This window comes from Myodes glareolus, chromosome 22 (genome assembly GCF_982192425.1).
Source record: "Myodes glareolus chromosome 22, mMyoGla1.1, whole genome shotgun sequence".
Taxonomy (NCBI): domain Eukaryota; kingdom Metazoa; phylum Chordata; class Mammalia; order Rodentia; family Cricetidae; genus Myodes; species Myodes glareolus.
Window position 1 is genome coordinate 52,365,714 of NC_142047.1, and position 22,059 is coordinate 52,387,772.

The window sequence follows — 22,059 nt, forward strand, 5'->3', positions numbered from 1 at the left end:
GAGGTCCACCTGCCTCTGCCTCCCGAGTGCTGGGATTAAAGGCGTAAACCACACTGCCCAGCTTAAATATATTCTAATATGTATGAACGTTTTCCCTGCATGTATGCATTACATACTGACACAAGCTTTGTGCCTGCAGAGGTCAGAAACTGTTAGATCCCCTGGAATATGAATGGTGACCCACCATGTAGGTGCTGGGAATCAAGCCTGGATCCTCTGGAAAGGCAGACGGTGCTTTTAGCTGCTGAGTCGTTGCTCCAGCCCTTCACGCTACTTTACTTCTCAAATATCTTGTGAATCCTAACTACCAGGAAGGGATACTGAACCCTGGAAATCTAACAAGACAAGGGAGTGTGCGAAGTCTCAATAGGAAAGGTGCTTGTTGTGAATCTGATGACCTGAGTTCGGTCCTAGGCTGCTTGCTATACAGTGGGAAGGAAGGACTGACCCCACAGCTGCTCTCCGACCACTGTGCATGCCTACATACAGAGACTGGTGTGGGGGAAGAGATAAAGAAATGCAATTTTAAAAACCCAACACACCAGACCTACCAGGGCTGAGGTCAGAATAATGGGACATTTGGTCTGGCACTCTGTCAGAGTCGAGTTGGCCACCAATGCTGGGTCTTCACTTCGAAAACACACATTAAGGAGCCCCTGTAGCAAGAACACACGGAAACTCAGCAGTTTCCCAACCCAGGTGCCCATGGGAACGCTAGCCCCGAAGGAACCACCTAGGCAACCAGAGTTCCATCACATAAGAGATTACCCTGAAGAAGTGCATGGTAATATCATGGGTCAGGACACTGCCATGGCAACACGAGTTTCTCTGTAAAACAGTTCAAAGTAAGCATAAAACCAACACAGGTAGAAAGGCCAGCCCAGAGTGTTTTCACATACCAACTCAGAGTTGACCAGGTTAAAGAACTCCTCACAGTTGGGGGACACAGGTTGTCTGGTCTGGGGGTTGCCCATAAGAACTGATGGAGGCAGGTGGAGGAGAAGCCTTGGGAAGAAGGGGGACATCATGGTAAAGACAGACAACAAAGAAACAGTGTCCTGTCCCTGGCTCAACCTTGTTAGACAGTACTTTCCAGATCGAGTGATGCTATTGGAACCACAGCCCTGGTTTCCAGCTCCCATTGTTCTCGCCTTGAAGTGTTCTACATACAAAGCTGTCTTTGTCCCCAGCATTTAATTCCTGCTTAGTCACTGCAGATACCCCAAATATGCTTCAAAAAATATAAATAAATAAAATTTCAACAACATGTAGATGGATGCAATCTTTTTTTTTTTTTTTGGTTTTTCAAGACAGAGTTTCTCCGTAGCTTTGGAGCCTGTCCTGAAGTAGCTCTTGTAGACCAGGCTGGCCTTGAATTCACAGAGATCCGCCTGCCTATGCCTGGGATTAAAGTGCTGGGATTAAAGGCATGAGCCACGACCACCAGGCTGGATGCAATCCTTAACTGGAGGATTCTATTATAAAGAAATGCACTTTAAAAAAATGTGCATTTAAAACAGCAGCAACAACAAAGTGTTCTTTATAGTACACCCCTTTAGCAAAGGAATTCTAGAGTCTGAGCAGAAAGACTTGAGTCCAAAGCACCTTTTACATTGTCACACCTGTTCCTACAGGAGCCACTGAGATGCTCAAACCTTTGCAAGCTTGGGGTAGATATAATACAAGCAATGAGCAGAGGAAGCTAAAGACAAACACTGGCCCATGAGAGATGCTGCGATGTCTGTTACCGTTTGCATACGAGCAGCTCTCGCTGTCTCCTAAGGCTAGTAGCCGTGCTGTGCCCCTTTGCCAGAGCGTGGAGCCGTCTTCTGAATACCCGGAAGAGAATGTGACTCTGAGAAGTTGAACAGCCATAGGAGGCAGAAGAGCCTTGATCCAACTCCAGGTCCACAGCCATTTCCTGGAAAAGAGACCCAGACACACTTCCATCCTCTATCTTTGAGCTGTCCCCAAACATGAATCAGGGCCGAAGAGTTCTCAGGGCTCACTATGGACCTTAGTTGGGGACTCAGAGAGATGAGCTTGGGAGGGTTATCTCCACAGGAACGGGGAGTGAGGACGGACAAGAACACAGCTTCCCCATGTGAAGACCGCTTTTAGTCAGATCTGGCAGCTCAACAACTAGGAGACGAAGGCAAGGAGACTACACGTTCAGGCCTGGCTGAGAGCACTTGCCTAGGGTGTACAAGGCTCTACGTTCAAGACCCAGTACCACAGAAACAAGACAGTTTTTAAATTGTAAGAATAAAGAGTGCAAGGAATACCAATCACACTTCACACAGATTTACCTGTGGCCAGCATTCTGCCCTTATGTTACTCTCTGCAACACACATATGTATGTAGACAGACATGCAGGAATGAGCTGAAGGTGGATTTTTTTGCCCTCCCAGCCCTTTGCATGCATTCTTTAAGGCTGGAGCCAGCAGTCTCTCGTGGCCCATCACCACCCTACCAGCACAGCACGGCTGTACTTCTGCCTGCTCCCAGTGCAGAGTCCAGCACAGCACGGCTGTACTTCTGCCTGCTCCCACTGCAGAGTCCAGGCTAGTGTCAGGTCAACATTTTGCTGTCACAGCTGAGGCCCCTGTATTCTCAAACATTTCCAAATACTTTTCTTTAAAAACATATTGTTCAAGAGAATAAATGTGACTTTTTTAAGCACCAAAGGATGATCCATGTGCCCCAAATAAATGTGAATTCTACTTTGGGCCTATACTTGGATCTTGTACATTATTCTTTTAAAAACAAGATGGCAAATGCAGGAATAGGACTGATTTCCTGTCTAACCTGGAAGCCTGGTTTCGCCGGATCTCTCTCCTGCATCCTCAGCATCCAAGCTCGGACCACTCTGAGCACTCCCATCAACAACACTGTCTGCCTTGTGGATATGCTACTACTGGATGCTTTCATAGTGTGCCACCAAGGCTGCTGTTTGTCACTCGGGAAGACAAGGTGGCAGAGGAAGCAGCTACTTCTTTTAAGGAGGAATGTGAGAGGGAACCAGGTAGGCCTGAGGAGTCAAGGAAGAGGCCCTGTTGCTGGGGAGGAATGGGGAGAGACCCAACACATGACACCAGGTAATGTCTGATGCCCGTGTGGAGGTGTATCCTGTCTACTTTGCAGAAATAATATGCTTGGCACCTGTTACAACCTGTTGTGTGACCCTGAAAACCACATCCAGGCGAGGTATCTCTGGGAAAGATGGATGGGGAGGACAACGGTCGAGATAAAGCGCCTGGTGCTTTGGATCTCTTCTTCTGTAGGATGTTCTTCCTGTCAAGTGATTTCCTCAGTACTTACCACCGACAGATCTCTTTAGTGGCCCATGTTGCTGAAGCCAAACCCTTGAAGAACCATTTGGATCTGAAATATCCCCTAAAGGCCAGGTTGCCCCACCCCACGTCCCAAGGCACCAGTGTTCAGAAGTGAGTGCCTCAGGAGGGCTCTGACCCCACCCACTGTTGGAGACATTCCTAAGGGGGCCACGGGGGAAGAGGCTGAACATGTAGGAGGTAGGGCCTGGTTAGGTCATTAGGAACCGACTGAAGAATCTACCCAGTCGCTTGCTCTCTGCTTCTTGGATGCTACAAGGTAAGCAGCTTTAGTCTACTGCACCCTCCCTGATGTGACGTGCTGACGTGCCACAGGACCATAGCAGTGAAGGCAAGTGACTGAAATCAGGAGGCAAGCCTTTGCTCCTTTAATTTTTCCAGTTATCGTTGCCACAGCAACAGAGGACTGGCATGTGTGCTCCTGTGGTACTGAATGGAATTGGTCCCCATAAGCTCACAGGGAGTGGCACTATTAGGAGTTGTAGCCTTGTTGGAGGAAGTGTGTCACTGATGGGTTCTGAGGTCTCTCTCCTATGCTCAAAATACACCCAGTGTCCGGTTGCCTTCAGATAAAGATACAGGACTCTCAGCTCCTTCTCCAGCACCATGTCGGCTTGCATGCGCCATGTCCTACCATGATGACAATGGACTAAACCTCTAAACTATAAGCCATCCCAATTAGATGCTTTCCTTTATAAGAGTTGCTGTGGCTATGTGTTTCTTCAGAGTCATAGCATCCCTAACTAAGACAGCTCCCAAGGGCAGTCGGGCATGTAGGATTTGGAGGCAGACATGAACTGGGACCAGGCACACTGTGTGGAACATCAGTACAACGCCGCTGCATTCTCCCACTCGTCCTGGGACCCCATGAAAACACCATGTGCTCTTTTCCTCGGCTAAATGGGAGCTTGTTAGGGTCACTTCTCAGAGCCTGCGGTTCCGCTGAAGAAGCAGTAATAAAGAAGCAGAAGGTTGTGCAGTGACAGCCGCTTTGCTATCTAAGTTGGTATATTCCAAAGCCTGGAGACAGTTTTGGCACTGCAGCTGTGTGCCTGGGTTTTGAGGTGCTCACCTGTGGACTAAATTCAGAATACACTGTTGCTCTAGGTCTTAGCCATGGTGTGGATAACGCAAGTTTCCACTCTGTCCTGTTGCATTAGTCACCATTATGCAAATTGGTCATACTTAGCTGAGGACAGGTTTGCTGCAGCAAACACTCTGAGCTCTGTTGTCTTCTAACTCACCTGTAGCCTGGAAAGAATATCCTCATTTCCTGTGCGGCCACCAAGAACCAAATCAGAGTCGGGTAAGTGAGTATAACTCCTCGAACTGAAACAAAACAAAAGCCTGCTCAGGACTGCCTGGCGGTCCTCACTTGATGCTCATTCCCGGTCCTGCCCCCACACTGGGGCGTCTGCACATAACCGACAACATGAAACAATCCACAAAAACTCAACAAAATCAAAGCAACAGCAGTCAAAAATAGCAAGTACAAAGAATGGCAGGGACATGCATAGAATTCCAGCACTCAAGAGGCAGAGACGGGTGGATCTCTTTGAGTTCAAGGCCAACCTGGTCTGCAGAGCGAGTGGCTGAGCAGGCTCCAAAGTTACGCAGAGAAATCCTGTCTACAGAAACACCAAAAACCAAACAAACAAAAAGAAGAGGCAGAGAGAGGCAGATCTCTGAGTTTGAGGTCTGGTCTAAAGAGTGAGTTCCTGAATAGCCAGGGCTGTTACACAGAGAAACCCTGTCTCTAAAAAAAACAAAAATAAAAGAATCTCTGCAGCAAATAATTGAGTTTGTTGAATCAATGTAGAGAACTCAGTTATATTTCTATACATTATCCATGAATAACTTAAAAAATAAGGCAATAATTCTACTTACAGTCACACTGAAAGGAATAAAATACCAAGGCAGGTGGATCTCTGGGAGTTCAAGATCAGTCTGGACTACATACCAAGTTTCAGGCCAGACAGAGCTACTGAGTGAGACCCTGTCTCAAGACAAACAAAAATAAAATACTTAGTAATAAATTCAGCAAATATAGACGTACCATGAAAACCTAAAATACTGTTAAAAGAAGTTAAAACCTAAGCCAATGAAATGTCATCCTGTCACCATGGACAGGAAAAATAGTACTGGTCAGATGGCATCATTACCCAAGGTGGTAGCGAGATCTAATGCAGTTCCTATCAGGATCCCAGATGGTTTTGCAAAAATTGAAACACTGATTCAAAAATTCAAATGAAATCACAAAGGACCCAGAATAGACAAAGCAATCTTTAAAAAGAGCAATGTTGGAAGAATCACACTTCCAAATTTCAAGACTCCAGTACAGAACAGCACACTGAGACAGCAGACAGAAGCAGGGACCAGAAAGAGTCTTTTGAAATGGCTGACCTTTGACAAGGACACCAAGGGCATCCCATGGGGAAAGTACAGTCTCCTCAACAAAGATGTCAAAGAATGGCAACCCCACCCCACACGTAAAGTAAGTAAAAACCTGAGTGTAAGAACTAAGAACAAAACGAATGAATCAGACTTCACCAAATTTGCTTTTGTGTATTAGTGAACACTATCAAGAGGGGAAAAGACTTGAGGGGTCATGCGAAAACATGCACAAGTCATCTGTGTGCTGAGTGTCTACGGTACATAAAGAACTACAGCTCAATACGACAGCCCAGCTTAAAAGGGAGTGGGGTGTATTCAGAGGCAAGGCACTTTCCTAGCCTGTGTGGGGCCCTGGGTTTGATCTCTAATGGCACAAAAGACAGCTGGGGCGGGGGAGGGGCAGGGAACGGATTCTAGTAAGTATTTCTCTAATTGATCCACGATCACATGAAAAAACAAAAAGCAGTCGGGCTGTGGTGGTGTGCGCCTTTAATCCCAGCTCTGTGAGATCAAGATCATTCTGGTCGACAGAGCGAGATCCAGGACTGACTCCATAGCTACTGAGAAACCCTGTCTCAAAAAACAAAAACTCAGAAAGCTCAAATAAAAACTACAGTGAAACAGTCTTCATGCCCTTAGCACGGCTATGACTGCCATCAGAAAGCAGTGTTGGTAATGGTGCAGAGAGAGAATTCTCTACTGCAGGTAGCTATAAAATGGCAGAACTAGGTTGTGAAAACATTTTGAAAGAAAAAAAAACTTATTATCCCACAAGTCCACTCCTATGCATATGCTCAAGAAAACAATAGCTCAGGGCTGCACAAAAACCTATAGACAAATGTTTGTAGCAATGTTATTCACAATAGTCAAACAGCAGAAACCCAAATGTCCAATAGAAGAATGGATTGAAAAGATGATATATATTGTTCAATGGCATTGTTCAGCCATAAGGAATAAAATATTACATGGATGAACCTTGAAAACTTTTGCTCGGTGAAATAAGTCAGGGAACAGAGCACATATAATTGTGTTTCTATGAAATGCCCAGAACAGGCAGTTCCACAGGCAGGAGGTAGACTGGTGGCTGCCACGGGCTGGAGAGTGAGCAGCCCATTCACTGGCAGGAGCCTGATATAGCATCTGTCTGCTGCAGAGCTGCTCTCAGCAGCTGAAGGGGACGACTTCCCCTTCTCTCGGCTGTGCCTCACACAACGAACACTCCAAGCCTCAGGAGGCTGAGGTGGGACCGAGTGCTATGTCTGTTGTCTACTGAATGAGATCGTGTCTGAAAGAATTTCTTGCAGTGCTGTGGTGCCGATGTATGAACACCATGCAGACGACACACTGGGTCTATATGACCTGTGCTGTGACGCTGACGTATGAACACCACACAGAAGATGGCACACCGCGAGCTTATACGAGTTGTACCGATTTGTGCTGTTACTAGCACAGAGCAGGAGGTTCTGAGGACTTTGTGGCTGACCTTTGGTAGAAGTCCATCAGCTCGCTGACAAGGACAGTGAACGCCCCTTCCAGGTCTCCATCACAGCCTCCCAAAGCAGATGGTGCTGGGAAGAAGTGTTCATAGATTGCCCACTGGTGGAAATCATGCCTGTAACAGTTGAACACCCAGGTCAATTCGGAGGAACATGTTATAACCAGGGGTTCTTAACATCCTGAGGTGGGCTCCATAAGAGGAACACAAGCGGGGCATGGTAGTACATGACTTTAATCCCAGCACTTTGGGACTGCAATCTAGCAGAAACAGGCCAATCTCTGAGTTTGAGGCCAGCCTGGTCTACAGAGTGAGTACAGCTAGGGCTGTACACAGAGAAACCCTGTGTCAACACCCTCCCCCACTAAAAGAGAGGAGCACCCAGTTCCGGTGACTGTGCAAAGTGGTACTAGCACCGGCAGCCTGAGAACTCGGTGAGGCTTCACTGTCTGCAAGGCAAGTCTGCTGTGGGGAAAGCCACCCTGAGGGGCAATGCTATCACCGCAGCCTAGGCAGGGTGGCAATCCTGCAGGTGAGTGCCGACTCTATCAGTGAACCCAGTAATGGAGCAGGCAGCTACACCAGTGTGGACTGAGTCATCTGGTGGTCTGAACCACGGCCAGCCTAACAGAGAAAACAGCGGAGAATCCATACTGTAGACTGTAGAGCGTGGTACTACCTGTGCCGAAGGGAAGGGTCTCAAGGACATGGTGGCTGTGGTCCACTAAGAGGAAACAGCCACATACAATGAGGTATCCCACACCACAAAGAACAGGTGAGGGAGATGGAGGGCCAGCACTTTGTCCATGTGGGCAAGATCTGCACAGAATCTACTTGAGTGTCCGGTGTGTGATTAACGCAGGAAGGACAGCAGGAAGTGATTACCAGTGGAGTTTTTGCCTTGCAATGTAAGGCCTTTGTTTCTATCTCCAATCTCCAGCTGTGCATAGGGTGGCTGAGGAGGAGGATCCCTAAAACACGTCTAAATACAGTCTCAAGGTGACAGTAACCCCATGGGTTAAAAAGCGAGGTCGTAGAGGCTGGAGCAATGGCTCAGCTGTTGGGAGCACTAGCTCCTCCTGCAAAGGGCCCAGATTCTTTTCCTGGCACTGACATGGCAGCTAACATCCACCCGGAATTTCAGTTCCAAAGAATATGCCATCTTCTTCTGGCTTCGGCAGACACCAGGCACATACATGTACACTCATAAACATAAATAAGTCATTTTTTTTTAAAAGTGAGGTTATAATGAGGCCTCAAATAAACAAAAAGCCCCGTCATGATGCTCAGTTCCCGGTGCTCACGTCAAGGCTCTCTTTGGAGCCTGCTCTCCCATATACCCGTCCTGACTCGGAGCAAACAGCCTGCTCTCCCATATACCCATCCTGACTCACAACAAACAGCCTGCTCTGTTGTCCCAGTATGGTCGCTTGCTCTTACAGGACTACCTTGTAGCCTCAGACCGTTCATCATGTCTACCTGTGGTTTTACCAAAGCACACAGAATATACATACTCTCTCAACATGGGCCCTGGTGGGTGTAGGATCCCTGCAGAGACCTCGTCTCTCATCTGTACAGAGGTGCTTTATAGATAGGCATGTCTGTCATTTTGTAACCTCAGGCTCTGGGACATTTTAGAAATGTCTGGCACGTGGTAGAAACTCAATGTTTTTTCAATAAAGAAACAACTGACAAAAGCTGTGCCCCAACATGGCCCAGGTAACCTGAACATCACAGTTAAGAAGGCTATATAAAACCAGATGGTGGCAATGTTTCAGGGGCCAGCTCCCCTGAGCTCTTACCTTTCTGTATCTGAGAGAATATCAACTTCAGGTTGAATTTCCAATTCCAGTTGCACCCAGTCTCTGTAAGTCAACTGAGTGAGAGGAACGTTCAGAGCAGGGAGGACAAAAGACAAAGCTCACACTGCTTTATAAGCCTTTGTCATTTTAGCTCAGAACCAGATCTGTGCTCCGCACTGCACGGAAATGGAGCCGATGCACCATGGGAACTGTGTATAAACTGTGAATAGGAAACTAAACTATTGAAACCAGCACAGCTTTGTTTGAGACAGGGTCTTACTCCGTACCTAGGGCAGGCCTAGAACTTACTACGGATGGCCACAGACTTGTGGCCATCCTCCTGCTTCAATTCCCCGAGCGCTGAGATTACACGCATGGGTTTTCTAACTGACATACTTACTACCTACTTTTAATCAATTAACCTGTTCCTGGCTAAATTATTATGTGTAAGAACAGAAATTATTTTATAGGCCAGGAGTTGGGGGAACAAACCTTGGTATAAACTGGGCATTTAATCTCAGCACTCAAGGCAGAGGCAGGTGGAGTTCTGTGAGCTTGAGGCCAGGCTGGTCTACTACAGAGGTCTACTACATGTTCCAGACCAGCCAGGGCTACATGAGACCCTGCCAAAAACAAAACAAAACAAAACAAAACAAAACAAAAAAAACCAGTTCCCCTCCCCCTGCCAAACCTTGATGTACCAATCTGCTTTAAATATTCATGGCATCTTCCACGCTCCCAGACAGGGTTTCTCTGTATTCATGGCATCTTATATTTTTTTTCTTATGAAAATTTTTAGAGCATTCTCGCATACCAGTGTGCCCTAATCTCAAAATCTCACTTTGCATAAAAAACCCACACAACAGACCATCTTTCCACACATTCCCACTTGGACAAAATTCAAGGTGGACAGACACAATGTAACCAGGAAGCAAGACTGCAAATGTCCTAAGACATGACAGGGGCCTCTGCAGAGCTGATGACATGTCCCCAAGTCAGTGCAAATCATGCCAGGTTCCCGTGGACGGGTAAGAGGTAAAGGTGGCATGGAGACACCAAGGCTCCACAACAGAACTGCTGGGCACAGTGCCTGCCGGGAGAAACCAAGCACAGCAAGGTCTTTCTGCAGTGTCCCTTACAGCTTCAGTCACTGCAGTGAAGGTTTCAAGTCAACCAAGTACTGCTCTGGACTCTCAGAGACACAGAACCCTCTTACACACACGCCCAGAGACACAGGTTTCTTCCACTCCCCCAATCCCAGCACACACACACACGCATGCGCACATAGATGCAGCCAGGACATGTGACATAGTGTAAGACATGGAGACCTACATAAAATTCCTTCTCCTTCAAGAGCTCCTGGAAGCTGCTCCATCTCCACAGAGAGAGTGCGGCACTCTGCCAGTCTGCAGGAGGAAGGTCAGAGGGTCTCCAGGAGAGGGAGGCTGTGTGCTCCGGAGGACAAGGTGTTCTGGCCTCTGAGAACACTCTTAACATAATGAACTGAAACTGAAACAGACAGGGACAAGTTCACAGCGAGAAGGACACAATCACAAGGACACACCCAGAGAACCCACCAGACCTGTCTGTCACCGTCTAGGGGACCCCCAGTCCTGGCATACCAGTATTTCAGTGAGCCAGGGAGGAGGACATGGGGAGGCAAGGCTTGGGGGCTTCCTAGGCCCCAGCGTTTCTGGTGAAATTTAGGGTGGGTGTTTTGTTGAGAGGAGAGGCTCTTGGGTATACCTAAACCGCATGACCAAAGCAGAGTGCTGGATCTATATGCTGCCCTCCAGGGGCTAGCCCTACAGCAGTGAGAGGTCTGGCGCCCCTAGTGTGGCCAGTACTAGTGTGTATTCATTTAAAACCACACCAGCTGGACCAGAAAAATGTCTCATCAATGACACATTACCAGCATTTCTTGTGTATGAGGGCTATGGGTAGGATTCTCAGCCCCTATTTAACAAGAACTTGGCTATTCAAGTGCCTAGCCTTTGCCCAAAAACATTCTGGATATCCAAATCTCCAGACAGGTCCTAGGATGAGGGTCCTCAAAGCATGGATGTAGTCTAGATTACACGAATGTGTCAGTTCTGATTTTATTTATCTGGACAGGGCCTGTAAGTATAGACTTTTCAAAAGCTTCCCTGATGACTTTTATCATTTTATTTAGAGATAGGGTCTCACGAAGTCCCGGCTGGCTTCAGCCCTACTACATAGCCAAGAATGACCCTGAAGTTTTGCTCCTCAACTCCTTTTGATCTTCAATTCCTCAGTGTCGGGATTACATGGTATGTCACATCTGGCTTTATATGGCGCTGGGGATCAAACTTCGGGCTTTTTGTTAGGCAAGCACTCGACTAACTGAACTACACCATCAGTCCTATTTCTTAAGATTTTCATTTTTATTCTGTGTGTGTTTGTGCAAGTGCCCACAGAGGCCAGAAGGGTACGCTGGATTCCTTAGAACTGGAGTTATAGAAGGCATTTGTAGGTGCTAGAATCCAACTGCCAGTCCTTATGATGGAGCGGCAAGTGCTCTTAACCACTAATCTATCTTTCCAACCCCCATTTATATATACACACACGCATTTATTTATCTCATGTATGTGTGGAAAAAGGCATGTGTGCAGGTCAGAGTTGGTTCTCTCCTTCCAACATACAGGTTTCAGGGACTGGACTCAGTTCTCCACACTTGGCAGCAAGCATCTTAACGCACTGAGTCATTATCTCATCCGCCTCGCCCTGCCTTTTTTATTTTACTATTTTTTTGAGATCAGATTTCTCTACGTAACCAAAGTTGGCCTCACACTCACAACCTGGGGCTGGAGGGATGGCTTAGTGGTTAAGGTTGCTTGCTGCTGTATTTTTCTTTGTTTTTTTTGGGAACAGGGTTTCTCTGTGTAGCCCTGGCTGTCCTGGAACTCACTCTGTAGACAGACTGTCCTCAAACTCAAGAGCTCCACAAGCCTGTGCCTCCCGAGTGCTGGGATTAGAGGTGTGCATCATTATGCACGGCTATTTCTGCACTATCCTAAGAACCAAAGTACAACTCCTAGCACCCATGTTGGGTGCTTCACAACTGCCTGTAACTCCAGCTCAGAAAGCTCTGAAGCCCTCTTCTGGCCTAACCTGTACTCCCCACCCTCATACAATTAAAAATAAATCTTGACAACAACAAATGAACAAAAAAAAAACTTTCACAAATCCTCCTGCTTCAGCATTACAATGATGCTTCTTCTTTTATTTCTAATATGAAGTCTACAGTCAAGATCTAATAGTTCATATACAAGAGGTGCTCATCAAAAATTCTAGGAGGTAGGGCACTTGCTTAGTACATGTGAAACCCTAAGTTTGACCCCAGAACTAAAAAAACAAAACAAAAAAATCAACCAGCCAGCCAAACAAACCTCACAAAACAAAACCATACAGAGGGATAACTGTGGCTTAGGGGGAAAAAAAACTTTTTTAATTTAAAAAAAAATAATAAATTCTTATCCTTTAACTTACCTTGGGATAAACATCACTACCTATTCAAAGGAGTAGCAGCATGTGCTTAATAGCTGTCATCTCAGCCCCAATTTCTCGCAGAAAGAGATGCAATAGCAGTATTCAGCATGAAAAGCCCCCCACCAAGCAGACAGTCAGGTTGTTCTATCTAGAGACAGTCTGATACATCGGGCACCCATGTACCGAGATAAACACAAGGGAGCTGCAGAAGCCAGAGACCCTCAGATCAAAACGCAGGAATCTGAAACACGTACCCTTTTGATCAGGCCTGGAGATAAACAGTTCTGCAGGGCAGCATGGGGCTGTGCCGAGAACTTGCACAAACAGTAAGAAATCGCTGCTGTACAGAACCTGTGAAGGAGGAAAAGGAAACCGACTTCAGTGTGTTCTAAACTATATGACCTGAGCAACACTCCTTCCTTTCAAGAACGGGTGGACCACCAGGGTTTCAGGCTGTGTCTCCTGAGAGGGGAGATGCTGCCTCCAAAAGCTCACATTCACAATGAAGGCAGAGAAAAGACACACACAGCATGTGAGCAAAGGCGTAGCCACTGGATCTGTGTGAAGAGCCACACCAAGACACGGGAGGAGCGAAGCACACACTGCCTGGCTCCGGGCGCAGGCTGGGCTCTGGCGCAGGCACCTCTAGCTCAGGGGAGCGTCACTGGTGTTATCCTGTGAAAGTCTCATGAACGACAGAAGGACACGCTCCACTATGTGTGAGTACAGCATCTGCCTCACATGTGACTCTGGCTACTAGGAGACGTGACCAACCGGTTACAACACTGCGTGCAGAAGCAAAGAGGACGTGGAACAGAGGATGCCTGACCTTGGGAAAAGGACTTTCTTGGGGGATCAGACAACCCTAGAATATGGCAGCTTCTTGTTGCCTTAGTTTATACAAACAGCTAGAGCTTAAAAGTGACCAGAGACCAGGCCAGACAAACAGCACTGTGAACCTGGGTAGACCTTAGGAATTTATCAATCTTTTTAAAATTAATTTATTTCATTTTATCTTATGTGTATTTGTGTTTTGCTTGCATGCAGGTCTGTGTGAGGGTGTCGGATCCCCTGGAACTGGAGTTACAGACACATGTGAGCTGCCATGTGGGTTCTGGAAATTGAACCCAGGTCCTTTGTTAGGGCAGCCAGAGTTCTTACATGCGGAGCCATCTCTCCAGTCTTGGAATTTATAAATCTTGATTATCAAATACACCTTACTCATCAAGCATATGTTACTTATCTAAGCTTTCTAGCCATTTGGTGTTTACCTGTGTGGGAAGAGGCAGAGTTACCATGCTGTATGGTTCCATGGTAGCGGGGATTTTTCCCAAAGAATTATTTTGTTTAGAGAGGTTACAGTTCTATACATTTTCATCCTTCAAAGCACACACACACACAAACTTTCCCAAGATAGCCAAACAGCCTCCACCTTAGGAGAGCAAGGATATCCTCTGCCACGGACGGCTTAACGATGTGGAAAGACGGTTATGGGAGTGTTGATACTAGCAACAACTTTCGACTTCAGCAGTGCCCTAAAGCACGCATAAATACCTACTAGGTAAAACAAAAGCCTAGACTATTACGGGATAACTTGTGGCTGACTAGTTTTGTACTATAGACTGAACCCCAGGGCCTCATTCAAGCTCAGCACACGCCCCATCCCTGGTCTCTCATAAGTTTTTTAAATTTTTGGTGATTTTATTTTTCTTTTATGTGTGTGGATGTTTTACCTGCAAAGATGGCTGTGCACTACGCATGTGCAATGCCCATAGAGGCCAGAAGAGGGATTCAGAGTCTCTAGAATTGGACTTGGAAAAGGTTGTGATGCCATGTGGGTGCTGGACTACAATCTGGATCGGCTAGAAGAGCAGTCAACGCTCTAAACCACTGGGCCATCTCCAGACACATGGTCTCTCATAATTTTACTCGCTGAATATTTGAAACTTTTCAAGAGGGGAAAATAGCTGCTAAGGAACTCAGGAACGGCTTACTTCATGCAGAAGAGCAGAGATTCCCTCGTGCGGCAGGTGAGGAGGCTGTTCAGAAACTCAGGGACACAAAGGCTGCTGGCAGGAGCAAGAACACCTGAATCCACCTCTGGAAGCATGGACCTGGACTCGCCCAGATGGACGGCAAGGGCAGCCAACCCCAGGACATGAGGGGCACTCAGGCTTGGGCCCTGAAATAGGGAAAAGGTGAACGATAGTCTGTCCCTTGCTAGAAGGCTCAAAACTCACTGAGAGGCAGAGGCTAGCATCAGCCGAGGCTCACAGCAGCGTGAGAAGCGGCCTGCAGGATGTGGGTGCCTACCTGGTGGTAGAGCAGCTGGCAGAGCCGACTAAGCACTGCAGGGAAAACCATGTGTCCACAAAGGATCCTCACGAAAAGGACAGCCCAGGGGCTCTGCCTACAAAGACACAGAACAAGTCACCGTTTGGCCATAGCCCTGTACATTCCTTCCACGCCCAGTCCAGGCATGGAGGTCTGTGAAAGGCCCAGGGTTCTCCCAAACAGTGACCTTTGTGTGACACAGACCATCAGTCTCCAATGCAGTCCCTACCCGACAAACCTCAGCCCAGCCATCCACTCTTGGAACAGAGCTTGTCCTGCTCTGTCTCAGCACCCTTACCTCTCCGGGGGCACAAAGCTAGAGGCTGCCATTAGGTTCTGACAGAAGGCCGTGAGCAGGAGATCCACAACCTAGGAAGGGAAGGGACGCATCACTGTGAGGCTCTGGCCTCCTACACCTAGACTGACAGGAAGCACCATAATAAAGGCTGCGCTTAGCTTTTCATTTACTTTGTGTTGTGACTATGTGTGCGCGGAGGCCAGAGGACAGCTCTCAGGGGAAAGCTCTCCGCTACCACGTCATGGGAAGCAGGAACAAATTCAAGTTGTCGGGCTTGCGTTGAGAAAGGGAGCTACAAGGGCAAGTTGGCACCCAATCCCTGGACTGAACCGGTATAAGTGGAGCACACAGCTAGAAACTGGAAAGTGCCTAGTGTGACGATAGGTAAGCCTTGACTGTAAAGGCCAAAAGAGTAAATATTATGGGCTGTGGGATTAAAACTTTGCCACATGGCTTCTTTAAAATAAAAAGGCAAGTTGGTGGAACATGCTTGTAATCCCCTCAACTTGGGATATGGAGACAGGGAGATCAGAAATTCAAGTCCAGCCTCAGCGACAAAGATTAAGGCCAACTGGGCTACGTGAGACCCTGTCTCAAAAAAACTTCTAAAACAGTAAGAGCATCTTTAGCCACAAACAACAGGTGAGGGAGTAAGGGGGGCTGGTCAACTGTGGCATAGCCAGTGCCTGTGTGCTCAACTCCTGACTGCACGCCTTTTATATACTCTAAAGGGGCGGGGCCACGGCAGGGTCCTAAGCCTCACAGACATACCGCCTGGTCCTGTCTCTGGAGTGTGGGGTTAAGCACATTGAGCTGAATCTTCGATCTCCGGGGGCTGCTGTCATCGCTACTGTGACCCAAAGCGGCACTTAGTCTTTCAGAAATCACAGCCACCTGAGCAGACATAACTGCAAAGAGAGAAGCCGGTTCCATCAGGAGCAAGGCTGGGAAGAAGCAGTAGGAAGAGGGGCGGGCAGGGCCTTGCAGGACGCTAGGTAGCACTGGCCACACAGTTACACCCCATTGTGGAGCCTCCTCAGAACAGAAGGAGGAATGGCCACATGGCAGTAGCCATTGCCTCTCTAAGGTGTGATGCTTCTACCTTCATAGACTGAAGACATCCAGGGTCACTGCAAAGGCCTCAGTGATTCACTCAAGCATGCAAACCCCTGTTGCTTTGTCAGAGCTGACCTAACACCCATTAGTCCTTGACTTAAGCCCTGGGACTCTTCCTCGTGCTCCACAAATGGTACAGTCTGAGCTGATGTAGTGGTGAATGCCTATAAACTCCAGCACTGGGAGTCTGAGGCAGGAAGACCATCTGAGCTCTGAGATTAAGGCCAGCACGGACAACAGAGCAGGCGCCAATATGCATACGCACACAGAAAGCCATACACGGCACCACGTTTTACACAAGCGGCCTAGGAAGTTGTGCTTTGACATCTATATACCCGGCCCGAACGACTGTGTCAAGAATCCACAGCCTTGGCAGAGCTGCGGCAACGCACAAGTTGGCTAATGCCTCTTAGCGTCTACAAAAACCAATCCACAGTAAAGTCAAATCTATTATGCATAAAAATAGATTTTGGGTTTGGATGTGGGTCGTCACACAATGAAGGATTCAGGTTGGGGTTTTTTTCCCCAATTATTTTTAATTATGTGTATTAATGTGTGCTCTGTGTGGGTAATGTACATGTGAGTGATGGCCCCTGTTGGAGCACCTGAAGGGGGACTTACAGTTAAGTTACCTGATATGGGTATTGGGAACCAAAGCCAGGTCCTCTGCTTAACTGCTGAGCCACCTGTCCAGCCCCAATTCAGAAGGTTTTTTGTTGTTGCTTATTGATTTGTGATATTTTGTTTAATTGTTTGTTTTGTTTGGAGGCAGGGTTTCTCTGTGTAGCCCTGGCTGTCCTGGAACTCACTCTGTAGACCAGGCTGGCCTTGAACCCACAGAGATCCACACCTGCCTCTGCCTCCAGAGTGCTGGGATTAAAGGTGTGAGCCACCACTGTCAGCTTTGTTTTTTGTTTTTAACAGCAATAGAAACGAGACTAGCACACGCAGTAGAAACTGTGGGGAATCTACTCTAAATTGTCCATCCATTAAAAAACACCTGGAAGCCCTGCAAGTCTGTCACTGATGTCCAGGGCTGCTGCCAGGGCTTTGATGTCCCGCAGATGGACGCTCTGAACTCAGTGTTTCACAAACTGCTCAGAAGCAGAAAACAGAGAGAACTCCAGGTGCTTGATGTTGTACACGTAGACAGTAAGAATCTGTGCTTAGGAACTTCAGTTTCCTTCCTCCTGATCCTCTGTCTTATCGGGGTACAAAAAAGATGAGCCACCCCCCAGCCAGGGGTGTGATGGTACAGTGAGGCTGTCCCCATCATCTGAATCCTCTAGTCTGTGGGCAGGTTCATCTGGCAAATGACGGGCCAGCCCCTGTCACCATGGCTACATCATGCACACAGAGCCCAAACCCTCCACTGCACACAGCCCACCCCTTCTTACCATCGTACTGGGTGGGGTCCGTCATTAAAGCTCTGAGCTCTTCAAGTGCTGCCGTGAGCAGGCCCAGGGGCTGTTCAGCACGGTCAGGCTCGGGCCTTTTTCCTGGGGTGGCATCTGAACCAGGGAAGGACATTAAAACTTAGGTCAAAAGGTAATCACATTCAGTGGAATTGTTTATTATAAACAGAAAAACCTCACACACTTGGGAAATGCTGATGTGCACTGCTTTGTGCCACAGCACTCGGTCCCTGGGAGGCTTTCTCTCTGATGCTGGATGCTACATAGAAGATCAAAAACAACACGGCACTGGGTGTGATTCCTGGCAACATACTTTTTGTTACTGTTTTTTCTTTTTCTTTCTTTTCTTTTTTTTCTTTCTTTTTTGTTTTTTGAGACAGGGTTTCTTTGTGTAGCTATGGAGCCTCTGTAGACCAGGCTGGTCTCAGACTCACAGAGATCCTCCTGCCTCTGCCTCCTGAGAGTTGGTATTAAAGGAGTACATGGCCCAACACAACATACATTTTAAAAAGAAATCATAAACAAGTTTAAGGAGGGAGAGAGAGACAGAGACAGAGACAGAGAGAGAGAGAGACAGAGAGACAGAGAGAAAGCCTAGAGACAGCTCAGGGATTAAGAGCACTGCCTGCTCTCCCAGAGAAACCGAGCTTGAGTCTCAGCAACCTCCCTGTGGCTCACAACCATCTGCAGCTCCAGTCTCGGGGAATCTGATGCCCTCTTCTGGCTTCTGAGGGCACCAGACACATGTGATACACAGACATGCATATGGTTAAAACATCTATACACAGAAAATAAAATAATAAAAAAAAGGTTAAAAAATAAAAACAAATTTATGCTAGATGTGGTAGTGCATGCCTGTAGTCCTAACAATCGGGTCGGGGGAACAGTGAGGAAGCAGAGGCAGGGTAAGTTTGAGGTTAGACTACTGGTCGGCAAGGTAGGTTCCAGGCCAGCCAATGGCATACAGGGAGCCTTTCCCAGAAACACCCTCTCCCTCAAAAAACCTATCATTTTAAAAAAAAAAAAGTACACAGTCAATAAACACAGGAAAACCTGTTTACTATCTTTAGTCAACATAGAAATGAAACAACAAAACCACTCCGAGATTCCATATCACCCTAGTCAAAACAGCAATTGCTGTGCTGGAGAGCTGGCTCCGCAGTTAACAGCACTGGCTGCTGTTGCAGAGGACCTGGGTTCAGTTCCTGGCATCCACATGGAGGCTTACAACCATCTGTAACTCCAGTTCCAGGAAGATTTGGCAGGCACCAGGCACACATTGTGTACATCCATACATGTAGGCAAAACACCCATGCACATAAAGTAGAATAAACTGTTTTTTAGAAGGCTATTGTGAAAAAAATAAACAGTGGCCAGGCGGTGGTGGCGCACGCCTTTAATCCCTGCACTCGGGAGGCAGAGGCAGGAGGATCTCTGCGAGTTCGAGGCCAGCCTGGTCTACAAAGCAAGTTCCAGGAGACCCAGGGCTACACAGATAAACCATCTCAAAACAACCAAAAAATAAAAATAAATAAAATAAACAACAAAGAGGAAAGGAACCCTTATTCACTGTTAGTGGAAATGTGAAATCAGCATGGGTTCCTTAAAAGTAAAGCAGAACTGCACACAGGGCACAGTCCAGCTGCACCCCTAGATATCCACCCAAAGGAATAAACGCCCATTGTTTTACTGTGGCACTCACAGGAGCCAAACTATGGGATCAGAGCAGATAGTCATCAATGGATGGATGAATAAAGAAACAATAGCGCTTTTGTCTATAATGAATAAAATCTTGTCATTTGCAAGAAAATGGATGGAACCAGAGATCACTATGCTAATCAAAAGAACCCAGGCTCAGACAAATAACCCAGTGTAGCGGCCTGCGCCTATAATCTTAGCACTCAGGATCAAGGGCAGCATAGGCTCCACTGGACTCTGCCTTAAAAACAAAACAGAGGCTGCAGAGACTGGCTCAGTGGTAACTGTGCCTGCTGCCAAGCCTCATAACCCAAATTTGACCTCAGGGGCTCACAAGGGAGGCAGAAAAGAAAGAACCACAACTTGTCCTTTGACCTACCTATGTGACTGGGACACGCAAAGCCATAGCATGGGACCCCCACTCCCACGCGCCAATAAATGTAATTTGAAAAGACAAATATCTTCTTTCAGACATGGCATCAAGATTTAAAGAAAATGCATTAAAGTAAAAAGAAGGGGACCAATGGTAGAGGGGTGGACAGGAGAGTAATTAGGAGTGATACACGAAAGTACATTACATATGCATAAGAAAGCCACAATGAAACCCTGCTATTTTGTATAATTGATATAGATTAATAAAAAACAAACAGCATTTGTGATTATTCAGTTGGTAGAATGCTTGCCCAACATGCACAAAGCCCTGGGCTCGATGCCAGTACTACACATAAAACTGGGTATGGTTACACATGGCAGTAACCTCGGAACTTGGCAGGTGGAGGCAGGAGGTCAAAAGCTCAAGGTCATTCTCAGCTACACAGAGAGTTCAAGCCTAGCCAAGAATACAAGAGACCCTGTTTAAGTAATTAATAAATAATTGAAAATCTGAAGACAAAACAACAGCAGCTTCTGAAGCAGACTGAAGATCACGCTAGCTGCCAGAGATACTTGGCATTGAAGAATGGGGCGGATAGAGCATGCTAGCCACACACTGCAGGGACAGCGACTCACTGATTACAGCTTCCTAGAGCCAACGAGATCTACCACTGTTCTCATAGTAACAAAGATCCCCAGCCCAGGGGATCCTCAGCCTTGGTCAGATGGCTCAGTGGTTCATCTACCCAACAGTGTTAGTTGCTGGGTTTGATTCCTAGAACCTACATGGTGACTCACAACAGTCAGCAACTCCAGTTCTGGGAGGTCTGACCCCTCTTCTGGCCTCTACAGACACCAGGGGAACACATGATACAGATGTACACACAGGCAAGAACACCCTCACACATAAAATAAAATCAAAAATCAAAAATCAAAAAACAAAAGAAAAAACTCTGCAACCCATTCTAAACCAAATAGTCCAGTTAGAAAATAATCATTCCTGGGGCTGGAGAGATGAGTCAGCGGTTAAGAGCATTGCCTGCTCTTCCAAAGGTCCTGAGTTCAATTCCCAGCAACCACATGGTGGCTCACAACCATCTGTAATGAGGTCTGGTGCCCTCTGCTGGCCTGCAGGCATACACACAGACAGAATATTGTATACATAATAAATAAATAATTATTTAAAAGAAAAGAAAAGAAAATCATTCCTGACTGTGCTACATGTGAAGATAATGATCATACCTGACCGTACTATGCTGCAGGTCTTTAGCTACATGTGAAGATAATGATCATACGTGACCGCGCTATATAGCATGCAGCTATGCTGCAGACCTTGAGCAACATGTGAAAAGATACCAAGTACAGAAGCAGGTTTCTACCTTGTGCTTCTCAGGAGATAGGAAGGTGCTGTCAAGGCCTCCAGGACAATAACTGGGAGACGCTAACACACTGTTTGGTGCCCAGGTGCCAGGGTCAGGCAGTGTCACTGGCCTCCTGCACCTGGGAGAGTAAAAGCTGACCACCGAGGATGCCGACACAGGTGCTGGTGACAGATACAGCACAGAAGCGGAAAGCACAGGAACAGAAGGTGACCAGGAGCCTTACCTTCAGGCTGCTTCTCCTCAGCGGTGGCACAGGCTTGGCAGTAGGCATCGTATAACGATGAGGGAATCTTCTCTGCTCTAGGTAAAAAGAAAGCAATGTCCACATCAATTGTGAGCATTTAGGTTCCTAATTCCAAAGCCATTACACCACTGTATATTGTTTTGCTTTGTTTGTTTTGGTTTTTCTTTTTTCTTTTTTTTTTCCTGTTTTTTTTTGAGACAGGGTTCTTCTGTAGCTTTGAAGCCTATCCAGGAACTCTCTCTGTAGATCAGGCTGGCCTCGAACTCACGGAGATCCGTCTGCCTCTGCCTCCTGAGTGCTAGGATTAAAGGCATGAGCCATCACCACCCAGTATCACCAGTATATATTATATTGTTTTGTATTTTATTCCTTTTTTCCAGTGCTGGATATTAAACCGACTATGCAAACACTTTACCAAAGAGGTACACATCTAGCCATTATTAGTTTTAGAAGAAATCAAATCACATTTATGATTCTAAAAGTATTTATATAGATTCAGGTGGTACCTACAATTTTATACCATGTCATGGATTAGTAATAAATAGTGAGTGCTAATTTTAAAATTAGTCTGTGTGGTTCATCTCCAGATAGCCTCTCTAATAATGATTCTGGCCTGTCGGCTGGGTTTTTACTTTGGAGCACAGCC

At 46.9% G+C, this 22,059-nt stretch overlaps 1 protein-coding gene and 1 long non-coding RNA gene across 5 annotated transcripts in view; one reads left to right on the top strand and one right to left on the bottom strand.

The window, feature by feature from the left end:
- Fanca (FA complementation group A) overlaps positions 1-22,059 on the bottom strand; it is a 52,542-nt gene that overhangs the window by 6,851 nt on the left and 23,632 nt on the right. For all 4 annotated transcript variants that reach the window (XR_015736018.1, XM_087900549.1, XM_048437526.3 and 1 more), the window contains exons 21-35: positions 21,393-21,469; positions 17,700-17,813; positions 15,958-16,094; positions 15,187-15,257; positions 14,868-14,964; positions 14,549-14,736; positions 12,809-12,905; positions 10,377-10,553; positions 9,045-9,118; positions 7,231-7,359; positions 4,598-4,682; positions 1,749-1,921; positions 900-1,005; positions 769-828; positions 552-656 (exon numbers count right to left, since the gene is read on the bottom strand). Coding sequence is in view for 3 of the 4 variants with exons in the window: in XM_087900549.1 (XP_087756675.1) it covers positions 552-656; positions 769-828; positions 900-1,005; positions 1,749-1,921; positions 4,598-4,682; positions 7,231-7,359; positions 9,045-9,118; positions 10,377-10,553; positions 12,809-12,905; positions 14,549-14,736; positions 14,868-14,964; positions 15,187-15,257; positions 15,958-16,094; positions 17,700-17,813; positions 21,393-21,469 (1,690 nt within the window). In the remaining variant the exon portion in view is untranslated. The remainder of the gene's footprint in view (positions 1-551; positions 657-768; positions 829-899; positions 1,006-1,748; positions 1,922-4,597; positions 4,683-7,230; positions 7,360-9,044; positions 9,119-10,376; positions 10,554-12,808; positions 12,906-14,548; positions 14,737-14,867; positions 14,965-15,186; positions 15,258-15,957; positions 16,095-17,699; positions 17,814-21,392; positions 21,470-22,059) is intronic.
- LOC146890199 (uncharacterized) lies at positions 10,328-15,355 on the top strand. The gene is made up of 3 exons (XR_014999086.2): positions 10,328-10,463; positions 11,218-11,335; positions 13,602-15,355. It is a non-coding gene; the product is annotated as an uncharacterized LOC146890199 (long non-coding RNA).